The sequence below is a fragment of the Arctopsyche grandis genome, chromosome 13, assembly GCF_051622035.1.
Source record: "Arctopsyche grandis isolate Sample6627 chromosome 13, ASM5162203v2, whole genome shotgun sequence".
In the NCBI taxonomy this organism is placed as follows: domain Eukaryota; kingdom Metazoa; phylum Arthropoda; class Insecta; order Trichoptera; family Hydropsychidae; genus Arctopsyche; species Arctopsyche grandis.
Window position 1 is genome coordinate 24,011,571 of NC_135367.1, and position 16,904 is coordinate 24,028,474.

At 34.7% G+C, this 16,904-nt stretch overlaps 2 protein-coding genes across 4 annotated transcripts; one reads left to right on the plus strand and one right to left on the minus strand.

The window, feature by feature from the left end:
* Window positions 1–1,516: 1,516 nt before the first annotated feature.
* Window positions 1,517–6,819, plus strand: LOC143921042 (FAST kinase domain-containing protein 2, mitochondrial-like). 2 transcript variants are annotated; one of them, XM_077444140.1, is made up of 7 exons: window positions 1,517–1,873; window positions 1,942–2,113; window positions 2,183–2,906; window positions 5,048–5,573; window positions 5,655–5,763; window positions 5,844–6,064; window positions 6,140–6,819. In XM_077444140.1, exons 1-7 carry the CDS (start codon window positions 1,762–1,764, stop codon window positions 6,175–6,177), a joined length of 1,902 nt encoding a protein of 633 aa, XP_077300266.1. In that variant the 5' UTR covers window positions 1,517–1,761; the 3' UTR covers window positions 6,178–6,819. The 2 variants fall into 2 exon arrangements, with proteins under 2 accessions (XP_077300266.1, XP_077300267.1); XM_077444141.1 differs by having other exon boundaries at window positions 1,805–1,873; window positions 2,171–2,906; window positions 6,140–6,240.
* Window positions 6,820–8,482: 1,663 nt separating this feature from the next.
* LOC143920776 (uncharacterized) lies at window positions 8,483–13,903 on the minus strand. Of its 2 annotated transcripts, XM_077443727.1 has the most exons (3): window positions 13,817–13,903; window positions 9,242–10,861; window positions 8,483–9,199 (listed from the first exon to the last, which is right to left on the minus strand). In XM_077443727.1, exons 1-3 carry the CDS (start codon window positions 13,841–13,843, stop codon window positions 8,501–8,503), a joined length of 2,346 nt encoding a protein of 781 aa, XP_077299853.1. In that variant the 5' UTR covers window positions 13,844–13,903; the 3' UTR covers window positions 8,483–8,500. The 2 variants fall into 2 exon arrangements, with proteins under 2 accessions (XP_077299853.1, XP_077299852.1); XM_077443726.1 differs by having other exon boundaries at window positions 8,483–10,861.
* Window positions 13,904–16,904: the final 3,001 nt, after the last annotated feature.

Here is a 16,904-nt window from a genome sequence, read left to right on the forward strand (position 1 = left end):
CACCGCAGTAATATGTGTTCTCCGAACGGCACTTCGGCCTAATGCATGCGAGTGAGATCGCGTGTGAGGGAGAAAACCGATGTTAGTTAGTGTTTTGTCCCTACGCATATACGGAATAACTAGCGACTGCCGATGAAGTACATATGTATATACGTAGCTGACAAACTCTACGAGTCGTAAACAATGTGTGCCGCGAATATCCAAAGGTTACGATGCTCTGGTTTAGGGTACTGGGCTTTTGAATTTTCCCAAACATCTTTTTAGTATCTGTGCGCTACTCTTGCAAATTTGAAAACCACATTGCTAAAAATGTTAACTGTACGAAAGTTTGGAGCTACAATTGTCTAATTGGCCATAAATAGGCGGATTATACGTTCCGTTTTTGGTAAAATGATTATTGCATACATTGCAATCGCGCAAACGACATTCGTTGCCACGAAAATCGCAAATACGTAATATCTGGCATTCGAGTTAAGGTCTGTTCATACCTAGTCGGCACGTACCGACTTCAGCAGGTATCCGGCCGTACGAAAAGTATTCTTTGGTACATTTTGTATGGGTATGTTCATATCAACCGTCACGTTTACGCCACAGCAGGCTTACAGCAGTACCCGACATTTCCTGTTCATACCTTACAGAAACATCCGTCAACGTATCGTATCCGTCTTTTTGGCCATCGTGGAGATATACACGCAAATTATGTGCCATGAGTGTGCCGCTTTGCTGTTTTGGACCAATTATTGATAGTGACAGTTGACAGCTGTTCAATACAGCTGACAATTTCTTTTTGACAATGCTTCCTTAAATTTTGTAGATTTTTTGGTGATTTGTGTTTTTATTTTATCCAGTATTGTTTCAAATTGGTATCGGTTCATACGGAAATATTTAAAAAAAAATTTGTCCATCATCCACAAGCTCCTTATATGTACAATGTCCAAAACTCTCCTTCGGTTTTTCTATTTTTTAACATGGGATGCACATCAAAACGCCTCCGTGCTTTTTTATTGCCTTCTTCAGCTTCTTCTTCCAACAACAACGCGATTATGCATAATTTTTCGTTCGATAAACGCCGAAACATTTTTGCTGTATTCTGACGCGTAGCTACGAATGCATGTGTATGCATTCATATTGTAAGTACTCGACAATACGACGTAAGCAATATTGCGCCGTATCGTCATGGCCTGCAATGTATAAGTAAGCCGATTTTGCCTTGCACTCGGCCAAAGTGCTGTGAACGTGACGTGACCGCGACGTGTAGGTAGATATGAATAGAAATGTAATAAAATGACATATTTGAAACGGAGTCGTGCAGTGCTGAAGCCGTGCAGTGCTGTTAAGTATGAACAGACCTTAAGTGTGATAGTTCACATGGATGACTCTCAATTGATGGAATTTTCGGGCACCAGATGTTCTATGATCGAGATTTTAGTGACGTTTGCGAAGATCACTTTGTGCGGAATAATCACCGAACTTCCGTTTTTCCGAGATGAAGATTTATTCATGCCCATTAAAACACCTTCTTCGACGTATTGTTGAAAGTGACATTTCTCACGTTGAAGTATTTAGAGGTTATCTAACATTGAGAATAAACTTTAAGATTGAATAACATCACTGTGATAATAATTAAAATCATTGACATAAGTAATAGTCACATAACCTATAAATGTGTATTAATACACCTATAGTATTAAAAATGAATATCATTCATTTCCAAACAATTAATTGATTTCGATAGGATTTGTGGATATTTAACATATCGAAATGGCTCATATGGCCATGAGAACGCTTGGCGCATATCTGAGACGCTTTAAAACCATGAACGTTTCACCGATGTGCACATTTCCAAATGAAAATCCACAGTCATATGTAAAAGGTATTTTTCAAATTATATTATCTATATTGAGATAAATGGAACGGTATAATAAATATAATCGATTTCAGATTCAAGTATCGTTCCTAAAACAAAAGTAACAGACATCTTATTGGACGAGTTGAAGTATGCTAATTCACACGAATCGGTGTTGAAGCTTGTAACACAACACCATTCAATGATGAACCAGAAACATGTCGCACAAGCCATGTCAATGCTGTTCGAATTCTCAAAGAAAAATCCGTAACTATGCCGGAGACTATTTATAATTATATTGCTGATAAATTTGTACTAATTGAGTGAAATTTTCAGTACTTTATCGCTGAAAATCATTCATCATCCGGCCTTCGAAAGTCTCACCATCCAAGTGAAAAAGTATTGCAGAGTGATGGATATGAACGAAATTGTAGACTTATTGAAGATCATGTCCTACTTGGAAATATCAGGGAAAAGTACTATCTTTCAAATGCTGCTTCAACTCGTCAGACAGAATATCAATCACCTCGAATTGCGCCAAGTCATGTTTTTGGATTTCATCCTCAGCAAGTGCGACACGAGCAATTTGGCAGAATCTTTAAAGTTGGCGATGCCGCTCGTATTTCAACTGCAACTCGGAGTTCAGATGGATCAAGAAAACGTCCCGCATCTGGCCGAACTGTTGCAATTCGCCACCAGGAATGACATACCTGACAAGTATGTTAATAACATCCTGGCGTGTTTACTGCTGCAGAGTAAGAATATCGATGTCGATTCTGCCAAAAACATATTGATCTCCCTGATTAGATTGCCGCGTTTGGAATTGCACTCTAGGAATCTGTTGAATCGAATATTCAACATAATGACTCAAAACATTGATCATTACTCCTATGAAGTTTTGATCCGAGTGTTGAACGTTTTGAAGAATGCCGTTTGCGAAAAATCTTTTTCTTTGACCTTTTATAATGAAGACTTTTTGGCCGCTTGTACCACCTATACGATCAAACATGATTTGGGTTTCGAGAAAGGAATGCAAATTAGTAAACTTTTATGCAATATGGTGAGTCGATTGAAATGAAATTGGAATTATTTAACCCTTTGAGTGCTGACGTCTTTTATGTTGAAAGCCCACCACGCTTAAAATTTCGCCAACATTTCCAACATGAATTATTTAGAAATCCAATAGAAAGCAGGTATAAAAATTGTAGCATATCCAAACAAACCCTAGATAACTACCGCAGAGGATTTTGAGTTTTGTAAAGGCGTATTTAGACTCCCTAATATATCTTGCAACAATATAAAATAAACAAAAGAAGTCTATTAACCCTTTGCCCGCAGTAATAAATATAGCGAACAACTGTACGCGTTACCTTTTTCGCGAATTTGGCAATCGAGTTTTCGACCTTAAATACAGATTTTAATATTTACTCAAGTAACCAGATATGTTAATTAACACAAAGTATTATTTTAAACAATAAAATACATAATATATCTCGTAGTTTTGGCTTAATTGTCAAATAATCATTCTTCATACAATTGAGACGTATCGTCGCCATTGTTCAACAGACGTGACGTCACATAAACGAGGTTTCAGTATGGTTCCACAAAAAACTAATTTTGACTGGTATATATTCATTTTAAGCAAATTGAATAGATGGCATTCAACTCTCAGTAATATATTCAACCAATTTTGAACCATAAAACAGTTGAAATAGGCGCATATAAGGCTCAAAATCCCGTGCAAAGTTCAGAAATTCTATGGAAGATACAGACTTGTCGCGCAAAGCTTCTATAGAAGACGGCCGCGGGCAAACGGTTAATGAATGTATTTTTCCAAAACTACATAGTTCCATCTTTTTCATTGTTGTTAAAATGTAATGCTCGCAATCTTAATGCCAAGCCACAATCTAAAATACTCAGCAGTTGGGGATTTCCATCGGGAAATTCTGCTATGGTTATGAAACCAGAAATTCCGGTGTAAACCAGTCTTTATAAACGTTGACAAATGAATGACATGGATTCATGTTCATGCATTTTTTTTCAATGCTACCTGGAAAGGCTTAGAGCGGATATTATTCTTGTTTATTTTGTACATGCTCAAAATACAATGCCTATCGGTTTTTTTTCGGGCCTATGGACTTGTTGGCAAAACGCCGATTGGCGTTGGTCAGCATTCAAAGGGTTAGTCAATTTTTTTAGGTTGTGGCTATTTGCAGGTACTACATATATCTGCAAATTATTGGTTATTTGCAGGTACCATATCTGCGACAAGCACGTGAACTGTCACTGTCAGCGTATTTACTGTTAAAATTTTCTTTTAAACCTCTTAAAATTTAGTTCGAGCTCGTAAAGTAACGTAGAGTAAAAAATATAATCCAAATTAGTTAATATTATTAATTGTTAGAAAATTATTATCATATACAACGTATAATACCTACATACAAGTACAAGCCGCGAACTAGCTAAATGATATAAATCTATTCGATGCGGTGCAAACGATCGAAAAGCGCCAGACAGACTGAACCACAGATTAACGACACGTGTACCTTATGCGTGCGCACTGCTCGCACTTACACTAAGCGAAATCTACCCGAGGTCCCGACATACATACCTACCCTGTATACGTTCTGTGCTTCTGATACTTTAGTTCCGAAATTTTCCTTATTAGATTATTAAAAACTCGCCAGAAAGATCCAACTCAATTTTAATAAATACCATTTTAATACTTGCATCTGTGCACATCGAAAGGTTACTCGTCATCTGATGTGCAATTTTTCATTCGTGAAGTCGAGAATTGCGTTTAAAGCAGCCATCCAGTTATTCTGTGGTTCAATCTGTCTGGCGCTTTTCGATCGTTTGCACTAAACCCAAATCTATTATAATAACGTGCGAAATTTATTTGCCTCATGTATAATGAACGATTGATTAAACAAGTCTAGCATACATTAAATGTAAGAAATTATAATCGGATTATAAGTTCACGCGCATGCGTATAAGGTTTTGCAGCTGTCGCAGATATAGTACCTGCAAATAGCCACAACCAATTTTTTATTAAGTCATAAAGACATAAAATAATCAATTAAATTACAATTTATCATGTAAATATTTACAAATCATATGTAAAATAATTTATAATTGATTGAATATTTGTATATTTATTTATTATTTTTATGTTAATTTGTTCACGTCTTTGCGTTTCAGGGATATGACGATGTAGATCTACTGGAATATATTTCAGATATCATTGTAATAAATCCGGAATCTCTCAACACTCCATTCCACCTGTTGCAATATGTATCAAGTTTGTCGCACGCCAATTACAAACCTCAGTCGTTTGAAACAATAAAGCCTCTCATCCTGGACAATCCCGCGATGGATTCGAATAAAAGAATCTCTTGGGTGAAGTGCGCAGTCGAGCTGGCCTCGTTGGACTGTTACAGTGATAAACTACTGTCAAAAATATACACGGAGGATTTTTTCAGTGGTCTCTTAGACAAACATAATCAAAAAATAGACTATATTCAATTGCTATACTTGCACTATGCAGTGTCTTACTTTTACCCGTCGTTTACAAATGTCAACACGCCGGATTACATTTTGAAAGGAGCCATGGATGTTTTGAAGAGGAAAGAAGTCAATAACAATGTAGCGTCTTCTTTAGAATTGGCTTTAGGTGGTGAGAAATATTTTGCATCGAATGTCAAAATCCCTAATGGCTTCATCATCGGTGAGTTGATTTGATACTTGTAATTGTTAAATGTATGTATTTTTGTAATTGTTTGATTATTTTCATATTGTATTCTTGTAGATTTTATGATTGCTTACCGCGATGGAAATTATCCCATAGCTCTAAACCAGTCAAACAAAGAAAAGTTGATCAATTTTGAAGACTTGAATTTGGAAAGTTACACAAAACTGTAATATAATATGCATTTAATGTGTGTTTGATTTGTGTTACTGTCCGCTATTTATGTATTTTCTATTTTATTTGTTGCAGTGTTTGGATAGTAGGTTTTCACAAGGGTTGCTATACTCGGAACAATAAAAAACTTAGAGGGATTCACAGTGTGTTTTTGAAGATTTTGGAACATTTAAACTGTGACGTAGTTCCTATATCTTTATTAGAATGGCATAAACTCCCCAGTTATGAAAAAGTACCTTATATTATGAATGAAATCAATCTGAAGCTAAACGACACATCAAATTCAAGCGAAGAAAGTCAGATTTTGTAAATAAATGTAAATATAATATTTTAGAAAATTTAATATTGTTTTTTTGATTCCGTATTTTTAGGAATCCAATCCAATCTTTTCCAATTGAAAATGTGTTAACCCTTTCTGTGCTGACGTCTTTTCTGGTGAAAGCCCGCCATGCTGAAAATTTCGCCAACATTTCCAACTAGAATTATTTAGAAATTCAATAGAAAGCAGGTATAAAAATTGTAGTTAATCCAAACAAATTTTAGATCACTACCCTAGATAACTACCGCCGAGGATTTCGAGTTTTGTAAAGTTGTGTTTAGACTCTAATATATCTTGCAACAATATAAAATAAATAAAAGAAGTCTATTAATGAATGTATTTTTCCAAAACTAGTTCCATCTTCTTCATTGTGGTTAAAATGTAATGCTCGCAATGTAAATGCTAAGCTACAATATAAAATACTCAGCAGTTAGGGATGTCCATCGGGAAATTCTGCTATGGTTATAAATTCAGAAATCCCGGTGTAAACCAGTCTTTATAAACATTGACATGGATTACACGACCCATGTTCAATGCTATCTGGAAAGACTTAATATTCTTGTTTATTTTTTACATACTCCAAAAACAACGACCGTCGGTTCGGGTCCCTATTTTATACTGACCCATTAATATTTTTATTCTGACCAGTTATTAGTTTCATACTGAGCGTTTATTATTTTTATACTGTCCATTTATCAATACTGACATTTAATAATATAATTATGATTTATTTATTTATTTATTTATTTATTTAATAGTTTTGGACCATTGTGGCATTACAGGAAGAACCTAATGCGCCACAATGGCCTACATTTGAAAAATATATAAAAACATGATATAAAAACAAGTAAACTGTAAATAAAGGAAAAAAGCAAAAGCAGAAAACATGGTAAAATAAAATTACAAAAAAAGTAACAAAAGGAAAATAATACATCATTCAGAGAGAAAAAAAAAAATAACAAAAGTGTAAAAATTAAAAATAAAATCCATAAATCCCATTCTTTGTTTACACTGATCAAAATTAAAATAGTATATAAAAATGTACAAAAGAGAAAGAAAAAATAAAATAAAATAAAACAAAATATGAATAAAAAATAAAATCACAGCGAGGCCCAAATGGAAGAGAGTAGATTAAGATTCCACTCATTCATCACATTCAAATTAAGAAAGTAATGATGAGCGCAGGTTACCAGATAAATATGTTAAGATAATATCCGACAATCTACGCTCCCCAAGGTGGAAAATATCACATTCAGGGACAGCAGCAACGATTTCATTGAGAAGTCGAATAGCTCTTGGAATAGGAGCCATTCGAAAAAGAACTGTGCGAGCAGCAGGTACAACCATTAAATGATGATGTCTACCACGCACATAATTATTAGGGACATAAAGTCCCAACTGTTCCAGCAACAACGGGCATGACGTATTACCACGCAATAGCTGGAGAACGAAACGAATTAACGAGAAGTTTCTCCGAAGTTCAAGGGAATTATACCCAAGCATGCCCAAAAGGAAAGGAGTAGGATAGAGATATGGGTAGTACCCATACTCTTTCTTATAAAGAAAACGAAGAAATGCTTTTTGCACTTTTTCTATAATAAGAGAGTAGTTTGCTTCGTGCGGATTCCACACAATTGCATTATACTCTAGCTTACTTCTAACAAGCGAGTTGAAAAGCAAGCGAGAAGACAAGGGGTTGGAGAATAATCTAGCATATCTCAAGACAAATCCAAGTCGACGAAAGGAAACGTCAGCGATTGTCTTGATGTGGTTGTGAAAGGTGAATTGAGGATCAAAAGTGATACCCAAGTCGACCATTGATTCCACGCGCTTCAACAATACGGATCCAATGGAATATCCGTGACAATAGAGCGAATTCGCACGTCCATAACTCATAATAGCACATTTACTAGTATTCAGTTCAAGCCCTAAACTGGAACTGAACTCTAAAACAGCGTTAATATCAGCTTGAAGGAGAGAGGCTTGCCTCAATTTGTTAGTGATCAATTTGTTAGTAAAATACTGGCCGAAAACTGATTTATATACTTACTATTTAATTTGCTCTCTGTGTGCGCAGGCTCTAAGATCTCTATTATTATAGTGAGCTACATACATATGTGGTCTTAATAAAATGAAACATATTTTTTAAAAATCTTTATTATCAAAATCCAAATGGGGCAAACACAAATATAATTAAAATTCGATTTCAATGCGTAAATAAAATATTTACGTGTTTATACAATATGTATAAAAAAATATAAAATATATATTATAAAGTAAAATAATACTAAAGCCTGTAAAAAATGTAATATTTTTTGTATTATACATAAAAGTTTTGATTTTACCATGAAGAGCAATATGAAAATGTTGGTGATTGTTTTTTTTTTAATTTTTTGCGTATTATATTGAAAATTTAAAGATTACGATTAACAACTCTACCATAATTTTGCGGTTGGCAAATAACAAAAGGCCACTTATTTATATAAGTGCATCCGGAACCAGACTGAATAGTTTGTGGAACAATCAATGCAGACCCAGATCCTTGAACGACAACTGGCTGTTGTTGGATGAGTTGAGAAGTTTGTTCGATAACTTGAGCAGGTTGTTGCATGAGTATTTGTTGAGGCTGTTGGATAATTTGAGGAGGATGATGGATAATTTGAGGCGGTTGTTGGATAATTTGAGGAGGTTGTTGTATGATTTGAGGCGGCCGTTGGATGATTTGAGGTGGTGGTTGGATGATTTGAGGGGGACGTTGGATGATTCGAGCAGTTCCTTGGATTATTTGAGGTCTCTGTACTAAAATCCGGGCCGGTCGTTGCATAACTATTTGAGCAGTCCGTTGGATGATGGGAGGAGCCTGTTGGATTATTGGAGGAGACTGTTGGATGATTGGAGGAGACTGTTCGATGATTGGAGGAGACTGTTGGATGATTGGAGGAGAATCTTGGACTATTGGAGGATACTGTTTAATGATTGGAGGAGAATTTTGGTAGATAGGAGGTGCCTGTTGGATGATTGGAGGAGACTGTTGGATTATTGGAGGAGAATCTTTGACTATTGGGGGAGACTCTTGGATGATTGGAGGAGAATCTTGGTAGATTGGAGGAGACTGTTGGATGATTGGAGGAGAATCTTGGTAGATTGGAGGAGCCTGTTGGACGATTGGAGGAGAATCTTGGTAGATTGGAGGAGAATCTTGGTAGATTGGAGGAGAATCTTGGTAGATTGGAGGAGCCTGTTGGACGATTGGAGGAGAATCTCGGTAGATTGGAGGAGCCTGTTCTATGATTGGAGGAGAATCTCGGTAGATTGGAGGAGGCCGTTGGATGATTGGAGGAGGCCGTTGGACGATTGGAGGAGGCCGTTGGATGATCGGAGGAGATCGTTGGATGATTGGAGGAGGCTGTTGGATGATTGGTGGAGGGGGTTTGATGAATTGAGGTGGTGGTTGGATGATTTGAGGTGGTGGTGGAGGTGGAGGTGGAGGTCCGTGGATGTAAATAATTTGAGGTGGAGGTGGAGGTTGAGGAATGTAAGCTGGTCTAGGTCCAGGTAGGATTGGTTCATCAATGCGTTCTTCTCTATTGTAGCATTCTGCACCACAAGCATGCCGTCTTCTGTGGTAGCATCGGTATTTTTCTCCATTGTTGACGCATCTTCTAGGTTCAGTTATGACGCAACAGGCTTCCTCCTTTTCAACGGTGTATGTTTCGTTGTTGCTGCCGATGACGCCAGAGTGGGAATTGGTACCCAAGTTAATGCTGTTATAGTTCGAGTTGTTTGCCGTTGTTACTACATTGTGGATGCTGGAGCTGTTGACTATGTTGGTTATATTGATGATGTTTGGATGACTGACAGGTGCAGCCATGGCAACTTGGTTAGCTGGTTGGCTGATGATATGTATCTCTGGAGCCGGGGCTGGTGGTGGTGGAATTATCTGCGGTGGAGAGTAAATTATCTGGGGTGGAGGGTGAACTATCTGTGGTGGAGATTCAATTATCCGAGGTGGAGATTTAATTATCTGCGGTGGAGATGGAATTATCTGGGGTGGAGATGGAATTATCTGGGGTGGAGATGGAATTATCTGGGGTGGAGATGGAATTATCTGGGGTGGAGATGGAATTATCTGGGGTGGAGATTGAATTATCGTAGGCGGAGGTTGGTAGGCGACCTGCATTTGAGAAGTGCAGCCTCCATTAACGTACTGACCATTCAAGGGACACTCGGCACAGACTCCATTATAGGTGAAGCTGCTTCCACTACATTGCTGCTCGCGCACGCAGGATCCACCACTTAAAATGGAACCAAAGGGACATACCGTAGATTGAACGCAATGACCACTCTGGGACACCGAACCCATTGGACAGGTGGCTATCGCTTGGGACACGCAGTTTTCGCCGTACATGACAGTATTCTGTGGACACATTTGGCGGTAAGGACATGCTTCGACGCTGCTAGATTCACATTGCATGGGCTGTTGGCAGTATTGTGGATTCTGAGAGCAGGCTGTGGCAATAGGTGCTGTAGCACACACACCACTAGTGTAAGCCATACCAGCTGAGCACTGTTGGGTAGCTGCCGAAGACTGGTACATGCACTTTCCATTTGACAGCATGTAGTTGCTTGGGCATATGGTTGCCGATGCTGGTAAACATACTCCATTGTTCAAGTACCTACCAGCAGAGCATTGCATAGATTGAGAGGAAATTTGAGCGACGAATCCTGGTACGCATTGTACAGCTAGCAGTAATACGATGCTGACACGAACCAGCTAAAGAGAAATATTAAATTGATTAGAAACTATTCATCCATTGAGTACAGTGGTTATCAAATACATATATACATACATACATACATAGGTATAAAAATAACCAAAAAGGCTTGAAATTTACATTTTCATTGATAAATACAGTTGTTGAAAACAAACACAAATTTTATGATTTTGTTGCTTTGCATGTGACGAATTGAAATTGCTTTCAAATGTTTATGTTCGTGACGGCATAACAACGGAGCATGAGTCAAAAATGCATAACATAAAAATTCGAAAATAAGATTATGAAATGAGTTAGTTGTATTCAAAATTCAATACTCAAAGGACGAAGAAAAAAGGAATCTTGAAAATTTGATCACGATTTAAATATTTTTTTTAATATTACCAAAATGGGAAAGAAAACGTTTTGTATTATTATTAAAAGACAAATGAAATATAATCAATGCTTTAAAAAGCGGTGTCTTAAGACGATTTTTGTCAAATAAATATGGTGTTGGAACGTTAACGATCTCGGATATAAAAATAGCGATTCTTTAGTGTCAGAATATGGAAGCTCAATGAAGGAATGAAGAATTTGAAGAGTGTATTTTTATGTGGTTCATTAAAAAACGATCGTTTGGACAGACAATATCTGGTATATTATTGTATTACTTAATTTTTATATTACTTTTTACGAATTCTTCACAATACAGAAGATCTTTTCCAAATTAAACTGTTTCCAAATTCAAAAATTCGATATACCACAGCAAAAAAATATATATGTATATGGATTCAATCACGCGACACTAGTCCCGTCAAATTAGGCCAAAAAATAAGAGTGAAGTTACATACATTTACAACAAGCTGAAATTGAGTTAAATTGTTCAAAGCATAATTATAAATGACATTTCAAAACTCGTCATCGTTCTGATTCTTGGAAAACAATTTACTTGAGGTCAAAGGTCAAAAATATGGGTTTTTCGCAATTTTCAGCAAAACGGTAAGTTTTATCATAAAATTACCTTAGATAAAAATTGTAGATCATAAAATTATCTATAAAAAATGTTCAATACTTTTTCCCTAAGAGCCACCATTTCTGAGGTATAACGATTCAAAAAGTTGTAAAAGTTGTAATCGTCATAATATGCATAAGTACGCCACGTATATGTATATGTATATCTCTGAAGCTGTAATATAAGTAAAAATATTTTTCCATCGGTGATTGTAACATACACTTAAAATATAAAATATACATAAGTATAACTATGAGAATATCAGGTAAAATGAAACCCAGCACATAATTTAATTACAGGAGAGGTAAAACAACAGTTTTTAAAATGTTTGAAAAACAAGATTTAGTTCAATATGCTGAAGTTTTTAAAAACAGTAATTCAACTCCACAATAAGTTATCACCAACGGAATTCGCTTTCTTCTTTCTATGTACGGAGCTCCTAAAAAATCCTACCTGCTTAGATAAGTATCGATATGGATGTTTCGTTAAAAACACTCGAAATAAAAAACAAGTGCAATTAGCTTGTCTTCCCCCAACCTCAGCTGCTGCTCATCAACATCTTTTTCGGGTATATTACCAAGTTCAAGTGTGGCTTGGTTATCAGCTAGACCCAAAAGACTGGGGTTGGAAGTTGGTCAACAATACATTAGAACCAATTCAGACTTTACCTGCGCCGGAAAAACTGCTAAACACTATTTTTTGCAACTGTAAAAAGGGATGCCGTGCTAAATGTGGTTGCAAAAAAGTTGGACTGTTTTGTTCTCTCGCATGTACAAATTGTCAAGGCCGGTCGCGTTCTAATGTTGAATCACCAACAGTAGAGGATTCGTTTGATATCAACGAGGAGACATGCGATACATTTCTTTTTGCGCAATTTACTTACACCCAGAATGAAGAAGAAGAAGAAGAAGAAGAAGAGGAAGATCAAGAAGAAGATCAAAAAGAAGAAGAAGAAGAAGAAGAAGAGGAAGATCAAGAAGAAGATCAAGAAGAAGAACAAGAAGGAGTATTTGAAGGTTATGAATCAGATGAATAAATTTCTCTACTTTTTTTTAATTTCCTTGGCTTTTATCATTTACAGTCCTTGCTAATAACTGTTATTATTCAATAGTTTCAAACTTAACAGAATCACAACAGACTTGTGGAATAGGCCTACTGGGGAAACCACGTTAAAAAAAACTACGTTAAGTAAACTACCTCATAGGTGGCGTGGAAACGTGTACATATTATGACAATTACAACTTCTTGAATCGTTATATCTCAGAAACGGTGGCTCTTAAAAAAAAAGTATTGATGCATTTTTTATAGATAATTTTATCATCTACAATTTTTATCGGAAGTAATTTTATGATAAAACTTACCGTTTTGCTGAAAATCGCGAAAAACTCATATTTTTGACCTTTGACCTCGAGTAAATTTTTTTCCAAGTTTCAGAACGATGACGAGTTTTGAAATATCATTTATAATTATGTTTTTAACAATTTTACTCACTTTCAGCTTGTTGTAAATTTATGTATCTTTGAATGTCTAAATTGACCGGACTACACATATCATTTTTACTTTTTATTAATTGATTTTCAAAATAGGAAATATTTTAATAAACAAAATTATTGTACGTGATTTTTACATGAAACTGTTTTAAGCAATTTTTTTCAAATAAATTAATATTTTTGATTTTTTAATTTTAATTAAATTCAATAAATTTGGGGTTTTTAATTTTTTTGTCTTTGAAGAATTTTCCTCATAATTAATTTAAATGTTCAATTGATACTGTATTATAACAACCAAGCCCATAAAATATATTCAATGTATAGAAAAAAAAATGCAGAAAATATTGTAAAAAAAATTGGTGGCAAAAAGTTGAATTAAACCTGATTTTTTTTCATAAACCCATTGGAGAACATGCACATTAAAAGTCATTGGAGAAAATAAAAAAATCAAAATGAACAAAAACAGTACTTACAAATGGCGGGTTTACGCCAGTCTTCATCGTGCCACTTTGCGATTTCCTTGGTGTCCTAGAGGTTGTTTCAGTCGAAGAATCACCATCAAAGTGAACTAAATAGCTTACATAATGGATAACGAAGCCTCGTATTATATTTTATCTACGAATACTCTTCAGGAAATCATCATATAACAGCGTTATCGGGTCTCTAAAAAAACTATTGAGTAACTTGAACGTCTTAGCAAATTTTATCTACGCTATCCAAAAACTAAGTAAACATTGAAAATTGACTGAGAAACACTTGGCATCCCTTGTCCAAGAAATCCGTTATAAATAATAATCATAAACTGAAATTAAAAATAATATTAACAAAAAATCACCAATTCATACAAATCAATCTTTCATACTATTTTCTATACAAAAATTAATATTTTTAATTCATATTTGAACTCATTGGTTTTCATTATTTAACATTATAATTTCATTAACCTTTCCATTATGAAATCTTATATAAAATTAGTAAACAGCAGTGTTCTATTCTCAATATTCAATTAAAACGATCCTGATAGGTACATTGGTTAACATTGAAAGTCATAATTAACTACCAGAAGCCCAAACAATTGTACTATTTACACACGATAAGAGCTGGACATTTATTTTTTCGGATAAAATTTTTCATATTTTTTTTTCTTATTAGAACATTCACGACTAAGAAGCACTTATCTTTTTATAATACACGGCATCAGTTGAAATGAAGCTTGTTTGCAAGCCACTTGAATTTTAACGTTTGTAAATCAACCATTCTTTTGTACATCATATGTACAATCCTACATTAAATATCGGTCAATGTGTTATCTTATCCAATATATCAACATTGAGGTTTTTAACTCGACGCTTCCAGATTACATAAGGTTAAAAATAGACTTTAGATACACATGGGTTCCGCTACACGATCTTTTGTGAATCTCATAGAAAGGACATGTTTTTATATTATTTTTTTTGAACACACAGCGCGGGATGCGGGATGTTGTACGTGGGATATTTTTTTTAAATATTTTTAAAAATACAGAAAAAACATGTTAGACGGCGGTCATATACGGGGTATCGTGCGGTATATACATGGGATCGTCCACTCACTGGAGCGGTCTCGTTGAAATTCTATAGAATTGTTTATATTAACTTGACGGTGATATATACCAATTCGACCCTTCGGATGGAGCTTGACAGTGATCGATAACGGTGTAGCCAGCAGTTTGGCTTAATGGTAGCGTATATATTTTTTACTTGATTTTTATTATTTTTTTATGATGTTTTTTTTTTATTTATGATTTTTATTATTTTCTTATGTTTTTTTTTTATTTATGATTTTTATTATTTTTTTTTATGATGTTTTTTTTGTAATTTTTATGATTTTTATTATTTGTATTAAAATCACATTGACGCTTTGGGGCAACCTGTCAAGTCTCTGTGGTATTGATTTTTTAAAATAAAATAAAATAAAATAAAATATATTTAGCACCACTGAGGTAGAAGGTTCGAGTCCTCGTCAAACTGCTGGTTAGGTTTGGGGGTTTTGTGACTCCAAATCGATCGTTTCTCTATCAGAGTTTGCCAATCTTATCTGATCATTGTTGAAGCGGTTCCTGAAAATTGGTATTAGATCATTTCCTGTTGTCATAAAATCTGTGTGTATGATTTGTAAAGATTATGCACAGTAATATGAAATCTATAGATATATCCAGTGGTGGCTCGTCCATACGCTACTGCAGCACCCCCAAGGAAATTGAGAAAAATTTAATATTATTATATACATAAATGTATGTACATATGTATATTATATAAAAATATCAATATTATTAATATTATTAAGCCTGCCCGCACACCGATACATCTAATAATGATCATACATCGCTGTACTAATATCAGAAAGTGAGGCATCGTTTATGATTTTGTGCAGTACGGTTTTCGATGGAATATGCCGAGTGGGCGAAGGAAGGGCGCGGGGGCAGCTAGAAGCTTGGTCGGTACTGCACTCCCAACAGCACTATACACATTTCTTGTTGCGTTCGTTTGCGCTCGACACGCTCCTCACTTTTCCTCATTTCTTCTGCACCTTTTGTGTTTCCTTCTACACCTCTTACACTTTCTACGTTTCTACACGTCACTTTAAGTATTTAAGATGGTATCAAAATCAAGAGAAGCTGAGCCAATGTTTTCAAGAACTTAAATATTCTTCCGAAAATACTGATAAAACAATAATAGATTCTACCAATTTACTGAATACAATTTTTTATTTAAGTCAGAACTTTTTCACAAGTTAATGCCGCATGTAGAAATTATTTATAACCAAATGCAATCTAACATAGTAATATCGATGCATTTTCAATTAAAGAAAACTTAAAAAGTTTTACTAATGTCATTATACAAATATGAGATTCCAAAAATATTTGATGCATATATTATATGCTTATATTATCGCACATATTATAGAAGCCAAAAATATGTGTGATGTTATTATTAAGGATATAAAAGAAAGATATACTTTTTCTAATCAATTAAAAGCTGTGAAATTATTTAATAAAGAAAATTTTGAAAAGTACTGAAAGAAAATGCTAATGGAAGATCTACTAACCGTTGAATCATATCCAATGTTAGATAAAGAAAAACTTCAAACTGAATTAGAAGTTTTTTACTCAAGGATAGAAATGCATAGTAGGTATTAATGATTTATTAATATTTTTAAAACTTATTTTTCAATCAATTTATGCAAAGTTCGTGTGGAAATAACAAAACTTATTCAAATTCTGCTTACAACTTCAACCACATACTTCTGAGCCAGAACGGTGTTTTTCATCAATAAATAGAATAAAGACATACATATATAAGAAACACAATGGTTCAGGAAAGATTGACGGCTTTGTCTATGCTGTCAATTGAAAAAAAATGATGATGAACAGTGAAAAATTTAACGAAAAGGTCATCAATTTTCGAATCAATTTTATAATGAAATAAAATACATATAATGTTTAATTTTCATCATTTTGATGTTAATAGTAAAATATAATCCAAATATACATTTTTTTATTTTTAATCAACCGCAGCACCC